This window comes from Solanum tuberosum, unplaced genomic scaffold (assembly GCF_000226075.1).
Source record: "Solanum tuberosum cultivar DM 1-3 516 R44 unplaced genomic scaffold, SolTub_3.0 scf00002, whole genome shotgun sequence".
In the NCBI taxonomy this organism is placed as follows: Eukaryota; Viridiplantae; Streptophyta; class Magnoliopsida; order Solanales; family Solanaceae; genus Solanum; species Solanum tuberosum.
The window spans coordinates 477179-492864 of NW_006238928.1; the positions used below are offsets into that span (position 1 = coordinate 477179).

The 15686-nt window shown below is 35.7% G+C and overlaps 2 protein-coding genes across 3 annotated transcripts; one reads left to right on the plus strand and one right to left on the minus strand.

The window, feature by feature from the left end:
* Positions 1-2835: 2835 nt before the first annotated feature.
* LOC102579345 (mechanosensitive ion channel protein 3, chloroplastic-like) lies at positions 2836-10627 on the plus strand. 2 transcript variants are annotated; one of them, XM_006337999.2, is made up of 14 exons: positions 2836-3062; positions 3787-3943; positions 4067-4126; positions 5145-5308; positions 5679-5802; positions 5904-6001; positions 6093-6206; positions 6393-6453; positions 6963-7112; positions 7321-7431; positions 7639-7806; positions 7908-8021; positions 8931-8987; positions 9610-10627. In XM_006337999.2, the coding sequence occupies exons 2-14, from the start codon at positions 3866-3868 to the stop codon at positions 10441-10443; spliced, it is 2133 nt and encodes a 710-aa protein (XP_006338061.1). In that variant the 5' UTR covers positions 2836-3062; positions 3787-3865; the 3' UTR covers positions 10444-10627. The 2 variants fall into 2 exon arrangements, with proteins under 2 accessions (XP_006338061.1, XP_015167053.1); XM_015311567.1 differs by having other exon boundaries at positions 2836-3010.
* Positions 10628-11203: 576 nt separating this feature from the next.
* LOC102579667 (uncharacterized protein At1g04910) lies at positions 11204-15572 on the minus strand. The gene is made up of 10 exons (XM_006338000.2): positions 15318-15572; positions 14571-14633; positions 14390-14471; positions 14213-14283; positions 14009-14097; positions 13698-13901; positions 12678-12942; positions 12030-12257; positions 11737-11934; positions 11204-11627 (listed from the first exon to the last, which is right to left on the minus strand). The coding sequence occupies exons 1-10, from the start codon at positions 15456-15458 to the stop codon at positions 11418-11420; spliced, it is 1551 nt and encodes a 516-aa protein (XP_006338062.1). The 5' UTR covers positions 15459-15572; the 3' UTR covers positions 11204-11417.
* Between the last annotated feature and the right edge of the window lie 114 nt (positions 15573-15686).

Below are 15686 nucleotides of genomic sequence, written 5' to 3' on the forward strand. Positions count from 1 at the left end.
AACTAACTTTGAAATGTCAAGGTCAATTATTAAATTCAACCTCAAATCTTCAAAAATTTATAAACCTATTTTATTTTATTTTCTACGAACAAGCTTAGTAAAACTTAATAACAATATTTTTTTTAAAACCAAAACCAACTCAAAACAATCATAAATGAGTAACAAGTTTTCAATTTTCTACTGCATAATCTAGTGGACTGATTGAGTTTGAGCTGAAAACTTTCATTTTTAAATGGGCTTTAAGAGTCATAGCCCAACATCAAGCTAACGGGTTGGATTGGATTGATTTTATAGATCGAACGTGTTTTAACTTTTAATCATGTAAAAATTTAATAGGACACTTTATATTTTGGTCGCCTTATTTAACTCATATTCCATTTATGTTTTATTTTGCGAAAAAAAACAATAACAAAATGAACAAAAGTTAAATGACGACTCCAGATATGACTATGGTGCACTTCACCCTTTCATTCTAATTAGGTTTATTCGCAGGAATGCAAAAACTTGTTCTAATCATGTTTGGATTTCCAAAATTTGGTACAACTAAAGTTTTAGAATTGTTAATTTTGGTGTTCCCATTGTTAATCTTGAAGTTCCAATTTCTAATTTCTTATAAGCATTGAGTAACTTATGACTAGATTTACTTGAGGGGAAATAAACAAAAAAAAAAAAACAAAGCAAGTTGGGCAACTAGTTTGGCCTTATATAACAAGGGTATGGAAACTATGGACCACTTGTTTTGAAATTTGATTGGTAAACTAGCAGCAGCCTTGGTCCTTGTTTTCCATTTGTTCCTTTCCATCTCATTCGATATTTGATATCCGCATTAGAATTTTTATATTCAAAATTAAAACTCGAAATCTTTGATTAAGGCAGTCCTATCCATTGCAGCACATCCTTTGATGATCACATTTGTAGTCATTAACACCAAAAGTAGCAATAACCGCATAAATTGGTTATTTTCAAATATATAATTTCAATGATTTATCGAAAACAACTTTTTTTTATTGAGTATATACTTAATTATTTAAGAGTCTTCTTCCAAAAATGAGCATATAGAGAGAAAGAGTTAAAGGTCAAAAAACATGTCTAAACTATCTCACTTTATTGAGTTTCATACCTGAACGAATGAGAATGTGAGTTTCCTCCCTGAACTATGACCCACTTGTTAGTAAAACACACCTAAACGTCAACTAGACCAAATGTTTGTTAAGAAATGCTTCTAGACACATTTGTCCATAAAATCTTCGTCTACCTAGCATATATAATGGTTCTATTTGCTGACATATTAACTTTTTAAAATATTTTTAATTAACTTTTTAAAAACCCTAAAACGCTCCCTTCTTAAGTTGGAGATATTGATGTCACGATAAAAACAAGACCACTACTAAAAAGATAAAGAAGAAGATTGGCTGCTCTCTATGTATATATGTCCAAATGACATGCAAAAGTTATGAGAAAATTAGACAAGTACATGACATGACAAGTCTCTACAAAATTGATGTTCAAGATCCACCAAGATCCATTGGGTTCATGCTAATCACTTGTGATAAAGTATCTTATCCTTATTAAGGCCAAAAAATATCTCATCATCTAAAACAAGATGAAGATAAAATTACCTTCTAATTAATTTCCTAATTCTTATATTACTTGAATAGATAATGGTAAATTTATTTTAGCGTGTGAATCATGAATATAGACCAAATTTGTAACTTGTTTGGCCAAATATGCTTTTGAATTTGACTTTTCAATTCGAAAAACATTTTAGTTAATTTAGAACGATAATGTATGCTTAATGAAGATTTTAAAATTATTTATGAAGAAAAATAAATATTTTTGAATAATATCATATATTTTTATTTCAACTTTTAATCAAAGGCAATTTCTTCCAAAAAAAAATATTATTACAAGTATATTTGATTTTTTATTTCGACAATCATATACATAATAAATCAATTATACAATTTTCTTTTTTCTGAATTTTCACATAAAATACATTTTAAAATATGTTTTTTTCTAAAAGAATTTTTTTAATATAAAAAATATTTGTCAGAATAAACTGATTTCGACCGTTTTGAGAAATGGCTAAGGTCGTTGGGTTATTGATTAGTGTTAGGTAGGTATTAACTAAGTACAGATAAAATATTAATTGTTATCGCTATACTAATTTTATATACAAATTATACGAATATGAAATAACCAATACACAAATTATTGATACATGCATAACTCTAACTCTACTTAAATATAATTCTTTTAAAAAGTTTATTAATTAAACACAATTGAGAGTGTTTGAATTGATTTAAAACTTGGTCAAACCTATTTTTAAGTCATTTTTTGACTTCTAAAAGTGCTTGATAAATATAAAATAACTTAAATAAGTCAAAATGATTTAAAATAAGTTAGAAAATGTTTGACAAGGTTAAAAATAACTTTTTTATTTTTTGACTTAAAAATCATTTAAGTTTAACTTTTTATTTTTGATTTAAAAACTATTTTTTAAGTCAATCTAAACGGGCTATAATTCTCGTCTACGTTTTAAAATAAACTGGGGATAAGACACAAGTACCCTCTAGACTATGATCGAAATTTTAGAGACAAAACTTAACTAAACCAAGGTTTTATGAACCCATTTTTTTGTAATTTTTGTACACTTTTTTAGCTTATGCAGCACCCAAACATCTCCAACTCGCAATGTACAAAATTACAAAAAAAAATAGGTTCAGGAGGTAATAGAACCTTGGTTTAGTTAAGTTTTGTCTATCAAATTTCGGTGATAATTGTTTTTGGCTGATTTTAAAAACTCTTTGTATTTAAAAGTAGTAAGACGATGAAATGAATGGAGCCACGTAAGAAGGTGTAAACGTGGTGAATTATCCAAAACAGATATTCCTTTCAGTTTTTCACGCAACTGTAGCCGTCGGTGTTTCCGTGTTGCCCAGCATCTTCCTCCGCCATTCCATTCATAAACGAAGATCTACCAATTCCAGCTGATTTTAGCTGCTTTTAAGTAAAGTAGCTTCAATACCTGAGATAATATCATCGATTTTATTGGTTTTGAGGTTCGTAATTACCTTGATTCGAGGATTAATGGTTCATTTTTGTTGTTGTTGATGTGAAATTTAAGGGTTTTTTTATTTATTTTAAGATTTAGGAGTTTGTTTAGGTAAGTAAAGAAGGAAAGGAGAAGATCTTTGTGAGTGTGTGGTGTAGTAGCAATGCCGTTATTTTAACTGTTGATTGTGTTTAGATTTTTCTCGTCATGTTTTATGCATTAACTTGTAATTTTGCTTGATGTGGCGTGGCTTAGTCCCATTGTTATGCTCCGAATTGATAGGATATATGAGATATGTTGGAGTAAAGTCTTCAACAACATATGCAGTGTAATCTCACAAAGTAGGCTGTGGGGAGGATGGGAGGTAGAGAAATTGTTTCGATAAACCATCAGCTCAAAGTCATACTTTAGATATTTCTGTGATAAAAAACCTTAGTGTAATTTATTGATCAGAGTGCTAGGTGGGAGAGGACTACCACTGCACTTGTTAATCTGTTGTGACAATGAGTGGAGAGTTAGTGTGTGCCTGTGTGTATAATGTCAAAAAGAATTTCAGCTATATTTAAGGTAGTGAGTGCGCCAGAGGAAGATACTATTGCAAATCTATTACTGTGTTGGATAACTAGGACCTAATAAATCAGTTAAAGGGGGAGGCTTTCTCTATGCTTACTGTTAGGCAGGTTGCTTCATGCTTAATTTGATGTTGGTGCTGCACTATTTTCATTTTGTAGGTTCAGAAGATAAAGGTTCTTACCATATGCACTTTAACATTGTGACTTTTGGGTGTCATTTCTTTAAGCATATTAGAAAATGGCAGCTTCTGTGTCACTGCTGCTGCCCCGTGAATTCCCAATTCACGGGAAATGTGGATTAAGCGGTCAGTCTAAGGTACAACAGGATTCTTGCGTTTGATTTTTAGTTTTTACTATATCAATAGAGTCAATGATGTCGTCAATTGTTTATTGATAAAATAAGGACGTTCCTAGTTCTTAATTTTTTGTTTTTTTGTAGGGCACAATGAGCAGGAGTCAGACAGATTCTTGCAGCATATTTCTGTCATCACATTCTACGGTATGATTTGCATTGGATTATAATCACCACAAGTCCCTTTAATTTTCACCCCTCCTCATTTTCTTTGTTCATGGATGCTAGCTTTTTTGATGACTCACTTTGCTGTCATTATGTTATTAAATACACGTGGTTCAATATTTCTCTACCTCCACGGGGTAGTGGTAAGGTCTTTGTACATTCGACCTCCCCAGACCTCACTTGTGGGATTTCACGGGGTATGTTGTTGTTGTTATATATCATGGACTTCTTAATTATTTCAATTTTTTGTTGATCTTATTCTGTAAGAAGTTGATTCCTTTACTTCATTGCATTGCTTAAGCATCATGAAATTGACTCAAGAAAACTAAGCTTTATGTACTTGACATGATTTTGAATAGTTCTATTAATAGGTTGAGTTTGGCAGACACACTTGGCTTAACTTAAATATGCTCATCTTGGGTTGCTTATCTAAATATTGAGCAGGTCTTGAGCTCAAATTCATGTTTGTTAACTAGATGAATTTACTTATTTTGGCTTGTGATCAAATCGTAAAGGTTGATAATGTGGAAAGTTTTAGGAAATCCCTAAGAATGTGATGTGCCTTTGTTGTCACGCAAGTGTATTTGCATTTGCAAAGTTCGTTTTGATAAGTAAGTGTATTTGCAGATAAGTAAACTGAGACTGGTTCTAGCTGGAATTGTGGTGTATTGAGCTAATTCGAGCTAGAGCTTGAGTTCTTTTGAATTCAGTATGCTCAAGCTGATATTGTTATAACAATTGAGCAAGCTTATTAAATAATCAACTCAAGTCAGCTTGTTTATAGTTCTACTTATTATAATAGTAATAATAATAATAATATTTATGATATATTGTTATATTATTCTTGGAAGTTTTGAAAGTTGAATGAGGTAAGAGGAGCATCTGCTGCAATTATTCTACAAAACTCTCTCTTAAACTATATTATAAGTCGTGGTTGTAGATTCATTGATAATTTTTACTGTCTCATTGACACTTGATATGTGGTGTACTGCATCTTCAGCGGCAGGATCCTTGGAGCATCTACCTTCTGAATACTGTACACAGGCCTTTATTTTTCCATCCTTCACCAACTAGATGTAATGTATTACTATGCCGCTCCTTGCTAAAGCCAGGTGGAGGATATGAGAGTCAAGTTCTGGAAACAGCAACACTAATTTGGAAACGGTAGATGGTTCTATATTTATTATCTCTTATCAAGTTGCATGGACATTTAGATCTTGGAGTTCTTAATAACTGATTCTTTTCATCCGATAATGCAACTCCTATCACCAATGAAGTTTCTAGTAATTGATTAGAATCTCTTTCTCAATGAGCATGAGTTTTTTTTTTTTCACAAATCACAACCCATTTCAGCCTTATAATTTATCTTGATCTTGATTTTCTGTCAAATTAAACGTCTGACGATTTCTTTACTTGAAAGTGGAATCATCACTGTTGATTAAAGCAACCCCACCTACTCTATTTATCCTCCATCCATGACCCAATATTAATTCGATCAAAGTGGTACCTATTCAATTATTAGTTTATTTTGCAGGTCATTAAGTACTATACATGGAAGCCCACTTGTGCTTCAGCTGATTCCGGCCATTGGTGTTCTTGTTTTTGCTGCATGGGGTCTCACTCCACTGATGCACTTTGGAAGAAAGCTTTTCCTTCATGTACTGGCTTCTCTGGACAATCTTTCTTGCTGGCTTGCTGCAAGTTGTATACATCATTATCTGGTCCCAAATTAAAGCTTTGTCTGAAAATTTTCTTGCAGGAAAGTGATAGCAATTGGAAACAAAGTAGCTGGCATTATGTTACAACTTCCTATCTTAAACCCGTGCTTTTATGGACTGGAGCAATACTTATATGCAGGTTAAATGGCAGTGCAATTTAAACAAAGTTGAAATAAAGTTAGATATATGCTTTATAAAACGCTCATGCTGCTGGTATTGAATGTTTGCAGAGCAATAGATCCACTGGTTCTACCTACAGTTCCTAGCCAGGCAGTCAAGCAAAGATTTCTTAATTTTATACGATCATTATCGACAGTGATGGCACTTGCCTACTGTTTATCTAGGTGACATGTTTGCTTTCAAAATTTGATTTTCGGATGCATTAGTTGACAATTTTATTTATTCTAGCTCTTAGTCATAACATGACAGCTTATCATCATACTCTTGTTTTTTCCCAATAACTTAATGATGCAATGCTGATTAGTTTCTCTCTTTTTACGCGAAGCTGATCTTTATTATCCTTTTGGCAGCTTGATTCAGCAAACACAAAAATTCCTCGTGGAGACAAAAGACCCTGCTGATGCAAGAAATGTATGTCTGGGAATTATACGTTTAATACAATTTGTTGAAGCTTGGAGATTTTAAAACCTTGATAAAAGCACAAATGCTTACGATGAAGCTCGGTATAGATATTTAAACATCACCTAAAGCTAATGCTAAATACGGCAACTGAATAACTGGAAACAGTTTACCAATCTGTCAAAAGCTTGTCGATGGCTGTTAGTTGGTTCCCCTTTCTGCAAGACCATGTTCTTTTTCCAAATAAATTCCGTTCTTGGCTTACTGATTTGGATCTAACTCCAGAACAGAGGCTTATGTTAGTTTGGCAGCAGCATACACTAGTCTGTAATATATTGTTACACCTTTCCTGTCCTAATTTATGTAATCTAAAACTATCACAACAATTAAACTAAGGATTAAAGTTGCCTTAAAAGAAACATATGCAGCAAAATATTCTTTTATGTACCTTTTACTATCGCTCATTGTTGCCTTCTTTGATCAAAGTCTTATTCTTCAAATATGTGTCTCGCTCTTTGCAGATGGGGTTCGAATTTGCAGGGAAAGCTGTATATACTGCAGTATGGGTTGCAGCCGTTTCATTGTTCATGGAATTGCTTGGTTTTTCTACACAGAAGTGGCTGACAGCTGGGGGTCTTGGGACAGTATTGCTCACTCTTGCTGGTCGTGAGGTAATCTGAGCATTTATTTTGAATTCCTAGGTGCTGCTTAATCAGCTCTTATGCTTTTCTCCATCTTATTTAGAACATACTCACTATTGGTTGGTTGGATATCACTTCTGCTATTCACATTTCCTTTGTTTTTCTTTTCTGGATAGAATTTTTGTTGCCATTTGCACTAGACCAACTTATTTTTTAAAAACTCTCTGTTGCTTCTCAGATACTTACAAACTTCCTCTCGAGCATAATGATCCATGCAACAAGGCCCTTTGTTCTAAATGACTGGATACAGACTAAGATACAGGGATATGATGTCTCTGGTACAGTGGAGGTAACTATTTGGTCCTGCCACCAATTAGATGATAAGAAACATAATAAACAATTACAATAACAAGAAGTATTGCATGCTTGATATGCAAGGATTTGCATAAAGCTGTGGTAGGGTAACAACTAACAAAATCTATTTGTGCTGAATAAGTTGAATAGAAAGCTAAATCATCGGATTGAGCTGTTGCATGACTGCTTTCTTGTTGTTTAGCACGTAGGTTGGTGGTCACCAACAGTCATAAGAGGTGATGATCGTGAAGCAATTCACATACCAAATCACAAATTTTCAGTGAATATCGTCAGGAATCTTACTCAGAGGACTCACTGGCGGATCAAGACTCACCTTGCCATCAGCCACTTGGATGTGAATAAGATCAATGTTAGTGAATCAAATTTTCTAGTTAGATAAGATCCAATCCTCCTATTTTTAATAAATAGTTCTGTTGGCTGATGCAAATTTCACGACTCCTTCATGTATAGAACATTGTTGCGGATATGCGGAAGGTTTTGGCGAAACATCCTCTAGTGGAACAGCAACGATTACATAGACGAGTTTTTCTGGATAACGTTGATCCAGAGAATCAGGCTCTTAAGGTAGGTGGTACCTCTTTAACTATCTTATTCATTGCCTGAAATACAGTGGTAAACTGCATTGACAGCTATTCTGTAATGCAACTAGTTATGGTCTTGATATTGTTTTCACGAGTTATAGGCTTGACCAATAATGGCATCTCAGTTCGCCGAATCATCTATTTTGTGCCGTGTTAGATTTATTAAGTATCTATAGAAACATAAACATGTAGGATTAGTCATGAGTGTTTATCTATATGATTTCTTTCCTTAATTGTTTATTTTAGCCTGTTTTGCCTACTTTGCTTCACTTGAGCCGAGGGTCTATCAAAAACAATCTCTCTACCTTCACAAGGTAGGGGTAGGGCTGCGTACACACCACCCTCCCCAGACCCCACTTGTGGGATTACACTAGTACTGTTTGTTGTTTTGCCCACTTTCTTCACCTCATTCCCTCTAGCAAAATGTTAAGAAGGCTAACTGCTTCTTATCCCCCTGTTTGATTTCTTTCATCCCTATTTGAGCTGTTGTTTCGTATTTGAAGAAATGTGTGACTGATAAGGGGTGAAGGATCTCTCTCAATTATGCTTTTTGATACTCTATTCTCACCTTGAATAAGTAAATCCTCGTTATCCAGGGTGAAGATGCATATAAAGAGTAAGATAGAAACCCCTTTAACTCTGACTAACATTTGACATGGGTTAGCCGTCAAAGTGCAGAGCCTAGTGCTAGTAGTGGGAACTTCTAGCCGCATCTTAGCTACTGGATCACTTTATTTCTTGTGCAAGTGTGTCAACCTGTCTTCCGTACTAATTTTACAAGTTATCTAATCTTGTCAATTTTTTGTTTTACATATCGTGCATAAGAAGTCTAAGGTATTGATTCCTTTTTAATAGCATGACTCAACTTTTGTAATCATTGCATGTGAAACAGATATTGATTTCTTGCTTTGTGAAGACTCCTCGTTTTGAAGAGTACCTCCGAGTGAAGGTACGAGTTTTATCCTTTCTTTCAATGAAGTAGTCCTAAGTCTAACTTTGTAAATCACATCTTTGATTACAGTACTGCTAGTTAACCGGCCGCCACAACTTAATCAATTTATACTTGGTCATGTATAAGCTCTTTCACTTAGTACCCTGATTTTAGATGATGCGCATTCTATATGCTTTATGCATTCACTGCCCCTTCTGTCCTCTGTTCGTCTGTTCCTCCTGCTCGTCTTACCTTTGCCAGAACTGTTTTCATGTAAACTACGGTGGGACTAGTTTGTTATATTGTGATGCCAAAGCCAACTCTCATAAGGAGTAATAAATGAAGCTTACATGAACTATGAAAAATGTGAAATTGATATTTTGATACCAACTTTCGGAAGTAGTACAAAATGTCGATAAGCATCTTTAGTATCTGTAGTTATTTGGTTCAAACTATAGTGCAGTATCTTCCAACTGTAACTCCAAACTGCAGGTATACGTAGATCCAATATGCTTCTAGCTTGAGGCCTTTTCTTTTATCTCCATCTGTGGTGTGTTTGTGTCAGTTGAGGTACTTAGGTCTATCAGGAAAATAGTAACTTCCTGCTAACGATTCTCACTATCCAACTTTCGGTTTGCAGGAAGTTATATTGCTGGATCTCCTTCGAGTAATCAGCCATCATCGTGCTCGACTTGCTACACCTATTCGTACTGTGCAGAAAACATCTCGTGAGATTGATGTGGATGATGTACCATTTGCTGATTCCATTTTTTCTCGTAACCGGCCTAACCGCCAAGTCCTCCTTATTGAGCCTTCTTATAAGATCAGTAGTGACGATAAAGCCAAAGCTTCTGCTCGTTCAGTACAATCTGATGAAGAAAAAGACCAAAAGGTTGAAGCACCAAGTACATCACGGGGCGCTGATGACACAAATGACAAGCCATCAACTCTTGTTGAGAAGGAAGTCGTTAAGGCCTCATCAGCATCAAATGCTAATGGTGATTTAAAAGCAGCAACTTCGCCATCAGATGGAAAATCACTAAAACAAGGATCTGCCAGTCCAGTTAAAAGCAACTCTGAGAAAAACCAAATTGCTTCAGTTGCTGGAGACCCACCGGGGTTGACATCAGATACAGCCATTGAGAAGACAGATATGGCATCTTCTGCTTCACAGGCACAACAAGATACTGAAAGACCAATTTCTTCACCACCTTCAGTTGGAAGGCCCATGTTAGAAGACAACATTGTTCTTGGTGTTGCACTGGAAGGGTCAAAACTAACACTTCCAATTGAGGAAGAAACGACTCCACCCTCTCCCTCTCCAACATTTTTTGACTCAGAATCAAAAGAGTTAGCTGCCTGCCGGAATGGAAATAGCTCGACCAACTCAAACAAAGATAAGACGGACGATAAAATGCCAGGAGCTCCAAGCACACAAAGTACATCAAATGACCAGAAAGAACGCGAAAGGTGATTATTTGAAGGTTCAACAATGTGCAATAATGCGCTAAGGCTATTTTTTAGAGCTTGCATTGTGCACACTGTAAATGTTTCTCATGAAATTTATTATATATAATTGTGGAGCAGTAGTTGGCTTGTATTTAGCATTTGGTAATGATCAATGAAGGCACAATAAATACCACTAACTTTTAGCTTAAGGCTTGGTCTGACCATACACCATCTTTAGCTTGCAATACAATTGTTTTGTTGTACCATACACTCCAGCAGAGTTTTGGAGTATTATTTGACTACAGTACTCAGTAGGATGAAGTTATTACCTGGCTGTGGTTAAAAACCAAACTAAGAAAATAAAAGAAAGGGAGAATGCTCAAATATGTCATCGAGCTTCAGAAAAGGCTCATTTATGCTATCCGTTAAAAGTTTGATTCGTCTATATCATTTTTAGCTTTGAGAAAAGGCTCCTCCATTCCATCAGTTTTAATTGAAATGACATAGATAAACCAATCTTTTAATGGGGGGCATAGATGAGTTTTTTCTCAAAATTCCAACATTTTGATCCTTTTCCCTTTCAAAAAACTGATTTAATTAATAACGTGATCGAATTATAATTGACCATATGTAATAAATGATTCTGCAAAATCGGAATTATCTTCAATTAACAAATAATGGCATAGATGAGCCTTTTCTCAAATAGAAATGATATAAATGAGCTATAACAGATGGCATAAATGAACCATTTCTCAAAGTTCGATGGCATATTATAGCCTTTTCCCTAAAAGAAAAGATGATAGTGCATTATATTCACCATGCTGTCAATATTCTAGGTGACTAGACACATTTAATTACCAACTATGATCATTTCAAAATATGGAATTTGATCATTTTGGTGCTGTATTCTGAACATGGTCAACTAAAGATCCTAGAATACAAAAATATACATGTAAATATCACGTCTGATCAAATTACAACCTCCAACGTGGTGTCAAATTAAGCTTTACACATGCAATCAGGAGCAGGGTAAGTATATATAGACTGCTTTTCCTTGCGTATCCGCATTTGTCCTTGTCTATTCTTGTGACCCTGCTGTACTGCCTGCTGAAATTCAGACCACTGCATAGTCTTGTTGAGGAAGAGCTTGCCTAACAATGTCATGTTTGGTCTAATAGTCTTAAGATTCTTGTATGCTCGATGCCCCAACTGAGAGTTAACAAATCCCGCCCCATGGTTAGTTTTCAAAGCATAATCAAGACTAAAACAGACTAGACTAGAATAATTAACCGGACATTCTGATATACAATTTAGTTACCAGTGCATTGTGCATGTTGCCGGGAGAGGCAGAGATGAATATATCACTCTGCATGCTCACATAATAATCCACAGCTGCTAGTAAAGAAGCTTTTCCTTCTACTTCAGATAGCTCATGAGAAGAAGCAAGGCTTTTCTTGTCCTCCATAAATGGAAACAACTGGCGAAGAGATGATATCCTTGCTTCTCCACCGTAAACCTGATGAGAATAAAGTCCAGAGAGTGCTTAAGCTGTTGTTGACAATGGAACACATCATTCTTTGTAAGGAATAAGTAATTTCATAGTTATGACACCTTGTGGGAAGCAAGATATAGGCGTGTGCTGTTGTTGAATCCCAAGGCTGACAAAAGGAGTCCTATCTCTTCCGGAGTTAACGGACAACGCCCTTGGCCTCTTAACTCTTCATCTGTGAATTGGGAGTTTAGCACTCTCCCTTGCCAAAGTACTTGCCGATATTTTGCAAGAGCAAGTTTCTCAGCTTTGCCCCCACCAAAATCACAAGCTGAGTGAGCAGCCATATCCTGTTTAAAAGAAGTTTTCCAGACAATTAATACCCAAATGCATTAAACGACAAATCCTCGTCTTGCACAAAAGCTATTTTATTTGTCGCCATTAATGGATGGGGATGGATCAAAATCGAAGGTATCCAAGTGAATTCTAGTGAAACAAGACGGGCTTTAACTTTCTTAACTTGGAGACATTTACAGGCCCAGTTACCCAAAGTTGGCTGACAGATAATTATTGTAGATCGCCTTTAGTTTACTGAACCTTCACATAATGGTGTCTTTTCACTAACATAGACATGGAAAATTTACATAAAACTCACTGATACAGTACTATGCCCTCATAGTTGTACCAAAGATCCCATAACACACTCCACTTCAACATAGACTATGATTGTAAGAATGGAATTGAGTCAGCAAGGTAGAAGATAATCATACTTTATCAAAGCGAAGATGCAATACAACATACTTTCCAGCTCCTGCTCTGTCATTTTCCCCTTTGTGGAAGTGTGTAGCACTTGATGCGTTATCCAAACTAGGAGGGCTACGCAGATGACTGACGAGTGCATCGCCTAACGTTCTGACATGGGGAACAAAAACTAGCGCGTGAAAGTTGACCTTACAGCGCAGATGCTGGATGTCTGAAGGTTGGCTATCAAAAGCCAAACGGTGAGAGAATGGAGCTATAGCTGCGATTCCATAGCTGGAAGAAAGAAAGCAAAGTAGTCTTGTTGTGAGTTAAGGATTTATCATACGAAGCGAACTTCGTACTATATTTCAATTGTTGAAAGCAGAGTGTCCCAGTTAAATCAAGCCTACAAAAATGCATCTGGTAATGACCACTGTGTAATGTGTTAGCTGGCGAAACTGGAAATCTATAAACACAGGCAATGGCTGTCTTTATGTGTTGATCTAATATTGCTTTGTTGATGCAAGTGACTGACATTTCCGTTATTTTCTTTCTTTTTTCCTTTTAACCTTCCCGTTGCCCAAGGGGGAGGGATGAGGTTGTTAATGTCGATCTCTCAGAGACCAAGTAAATGTCGAGTCCATTTTGATTACTTGATCTCACATCTCTGAGAGGATTTGATAGTTTCTGATAACTCCAATATTGTGTATATCTGACCATAAAAAAAAGTTACAAATGCGTCTATTTTAGTGCTATGACTAGAAAAAAAATGAACTGTGAATGACACTTCAATTGAGGGAACATGATATCTATTGAAAATGATCAAAAAATACTTAAATGTTAAATTGATAGTTGCAACTCATTTAACATGGAAGCAACACGCATAAAGAAATGAATGAATGTCAAGTCACTTGCATCAAATATGACCATCATGCCTAGTGAAAAACAAAACTTTTCAGAAGTAGGACATATTTCAAGTGAAACGACATGAATACTTGGTCAGTAATTCAGTATAAATCTCAAAAAAGAGGTTAATATTTCAGTAGTACCTCTGCATTACAGGCAGAACATTCTCCAGGTACCATGAAGCAGAAGCATGTACAGGCGCTGTCTTAATTCTAGTAGCGCGTATGCCTGTTGCATAGTATTCTCTGGTACTCCAGGAGTAGTCACTGGGAAGCTCTTTAACTATTGAAATATCATTACTCAAGGCACTGATAAAGTGATCAACATCAAATATATCTGCAAAGGAACTGTGAAAAGCACTTCACATAAGCAGTATCAATCCAGAAAAGGGCACCTCACATAAAACTTTAAAAGTACGTAGAGAATGGGTGCTGCAATGGCTGACACTAAATACCTTGAGTCCTGCCAAACTGGATTTACTTCAAGATACGGAATTACAAGTGTTGCATTTAAAATTTTGGCAACAGCTACTGCATCACAGATCTATCATGGGAGCAAGTAAACAACAAATAAATCATTCATGAGACTAAACTTCCCCTAAAGTAATATACATCAACAATCTAGAAATTAACCAATATCATAACTGAAACTTACATACCCCCATTCTCTGTTGGTTCAGTCCTCCATCCAAAAACACCTGTATGTACCCCTGGGACTTCCTACCCAATGCTACAGAACATATGCAATTAAAGAAAGGTTAGAACACAGAATATACTAATCAGAATCCCCTTCATAACGCAGAGGAAAGATACAATAGCATGGGTACAACACTCACATTGAGTATCCTGTTTATCAGCACAGGCTTCCCATCCCTGGTTAGGCAAGGGAGACCAGAGTTCTGCTTCTTGAGCTTTGGACTGAAAGGTACTAAATTACTAAACATTTTGAATATATGGTCCCAAAACTTCCATAACAATCTTATAGCTAAAAACAAATGAAGTGGCAACTCTACTCACTGTCTGTTGTTGCAAAGCCCTGTTTAGTAAATGTGAATGCATAGGCCTTGGAGCATTCCATTCCTACAAATTGCATGAGTAAACTAATAAAAGAACTGGATTTTCCTAAAATTTGGAGCAGGTACAGTGTTCAAAAGAAGTCAGGGTGCACATGAATCATGAACACCTGGAAATCTCTTACATGTAAAAATGAAGATCCATAGTAAAAAGGACATCAAACTAAGAAAATGGCCTACAAAACCAAGTCTCCTCTAGTTCCAATGATCAACTAGTACAACACATCCAATTAAAATACCAACCAGAAAAACTTAAATAGAGTAGAGCTCAGAATCAACCAACCAAATTATGATTTCTACTATATCATAAGCTAGTATTAGCTACTCAACAAATTCATTTTCAAATATGTCTGGTCTTCCACAATGCATTTGTACACAGGCTATGTTGCTCGGACTCCCAAAATATTGCTGCATCCATGTCGGATCCTTAAAAAATGCACTACTTTTGGAGTATCCAACATGCAACCATGGACATTTTTGAAGAGTTCGAGCAACATAGTACACACGCATTAACCAATCAACTACGTCTCAATCCCAAATTAATCCGAATCAGCTACATGAATTTTCTGTTTTCATTTCATTAAATTCAACACATTTCACTCCAATACTAACTGATTGATCTTCGGAAACAGATTCTCTATCTTCAAAAGGTAGTGTTACGGCTGAAAATGGAGAAGGAAAGAGAACTTACAGAGAAAACGGAAGGATAAGAGCGGCTAAGAGGAGAGAAGAGACTGGGAAACAGACTTGGTAAAAGAAGCATCAAAAGTCCACCCATTTGCAGCGGCCATGCCATTCTCCGATTCGTCGGAGTCTGCCGGACGTAGTTCATCGTGCCGGTGCTCTCACCGTCGCCGTCGTACTTACCGATCTGTAAATACTTTTCAGTTAACTCGTTCCGTGATCATGGGCTGATCTGTTTGGGCTAAAATATTTGGGCTTTTCATGAAGTAATTTTACAAGAGTAGCCAATTTTTACAGTCCATTTAAGGCGTAGCCACTTGTAACTATTTTGCATTCATAACCAACTATTTTTCTATTTTGAATTTTAAATCTTTTT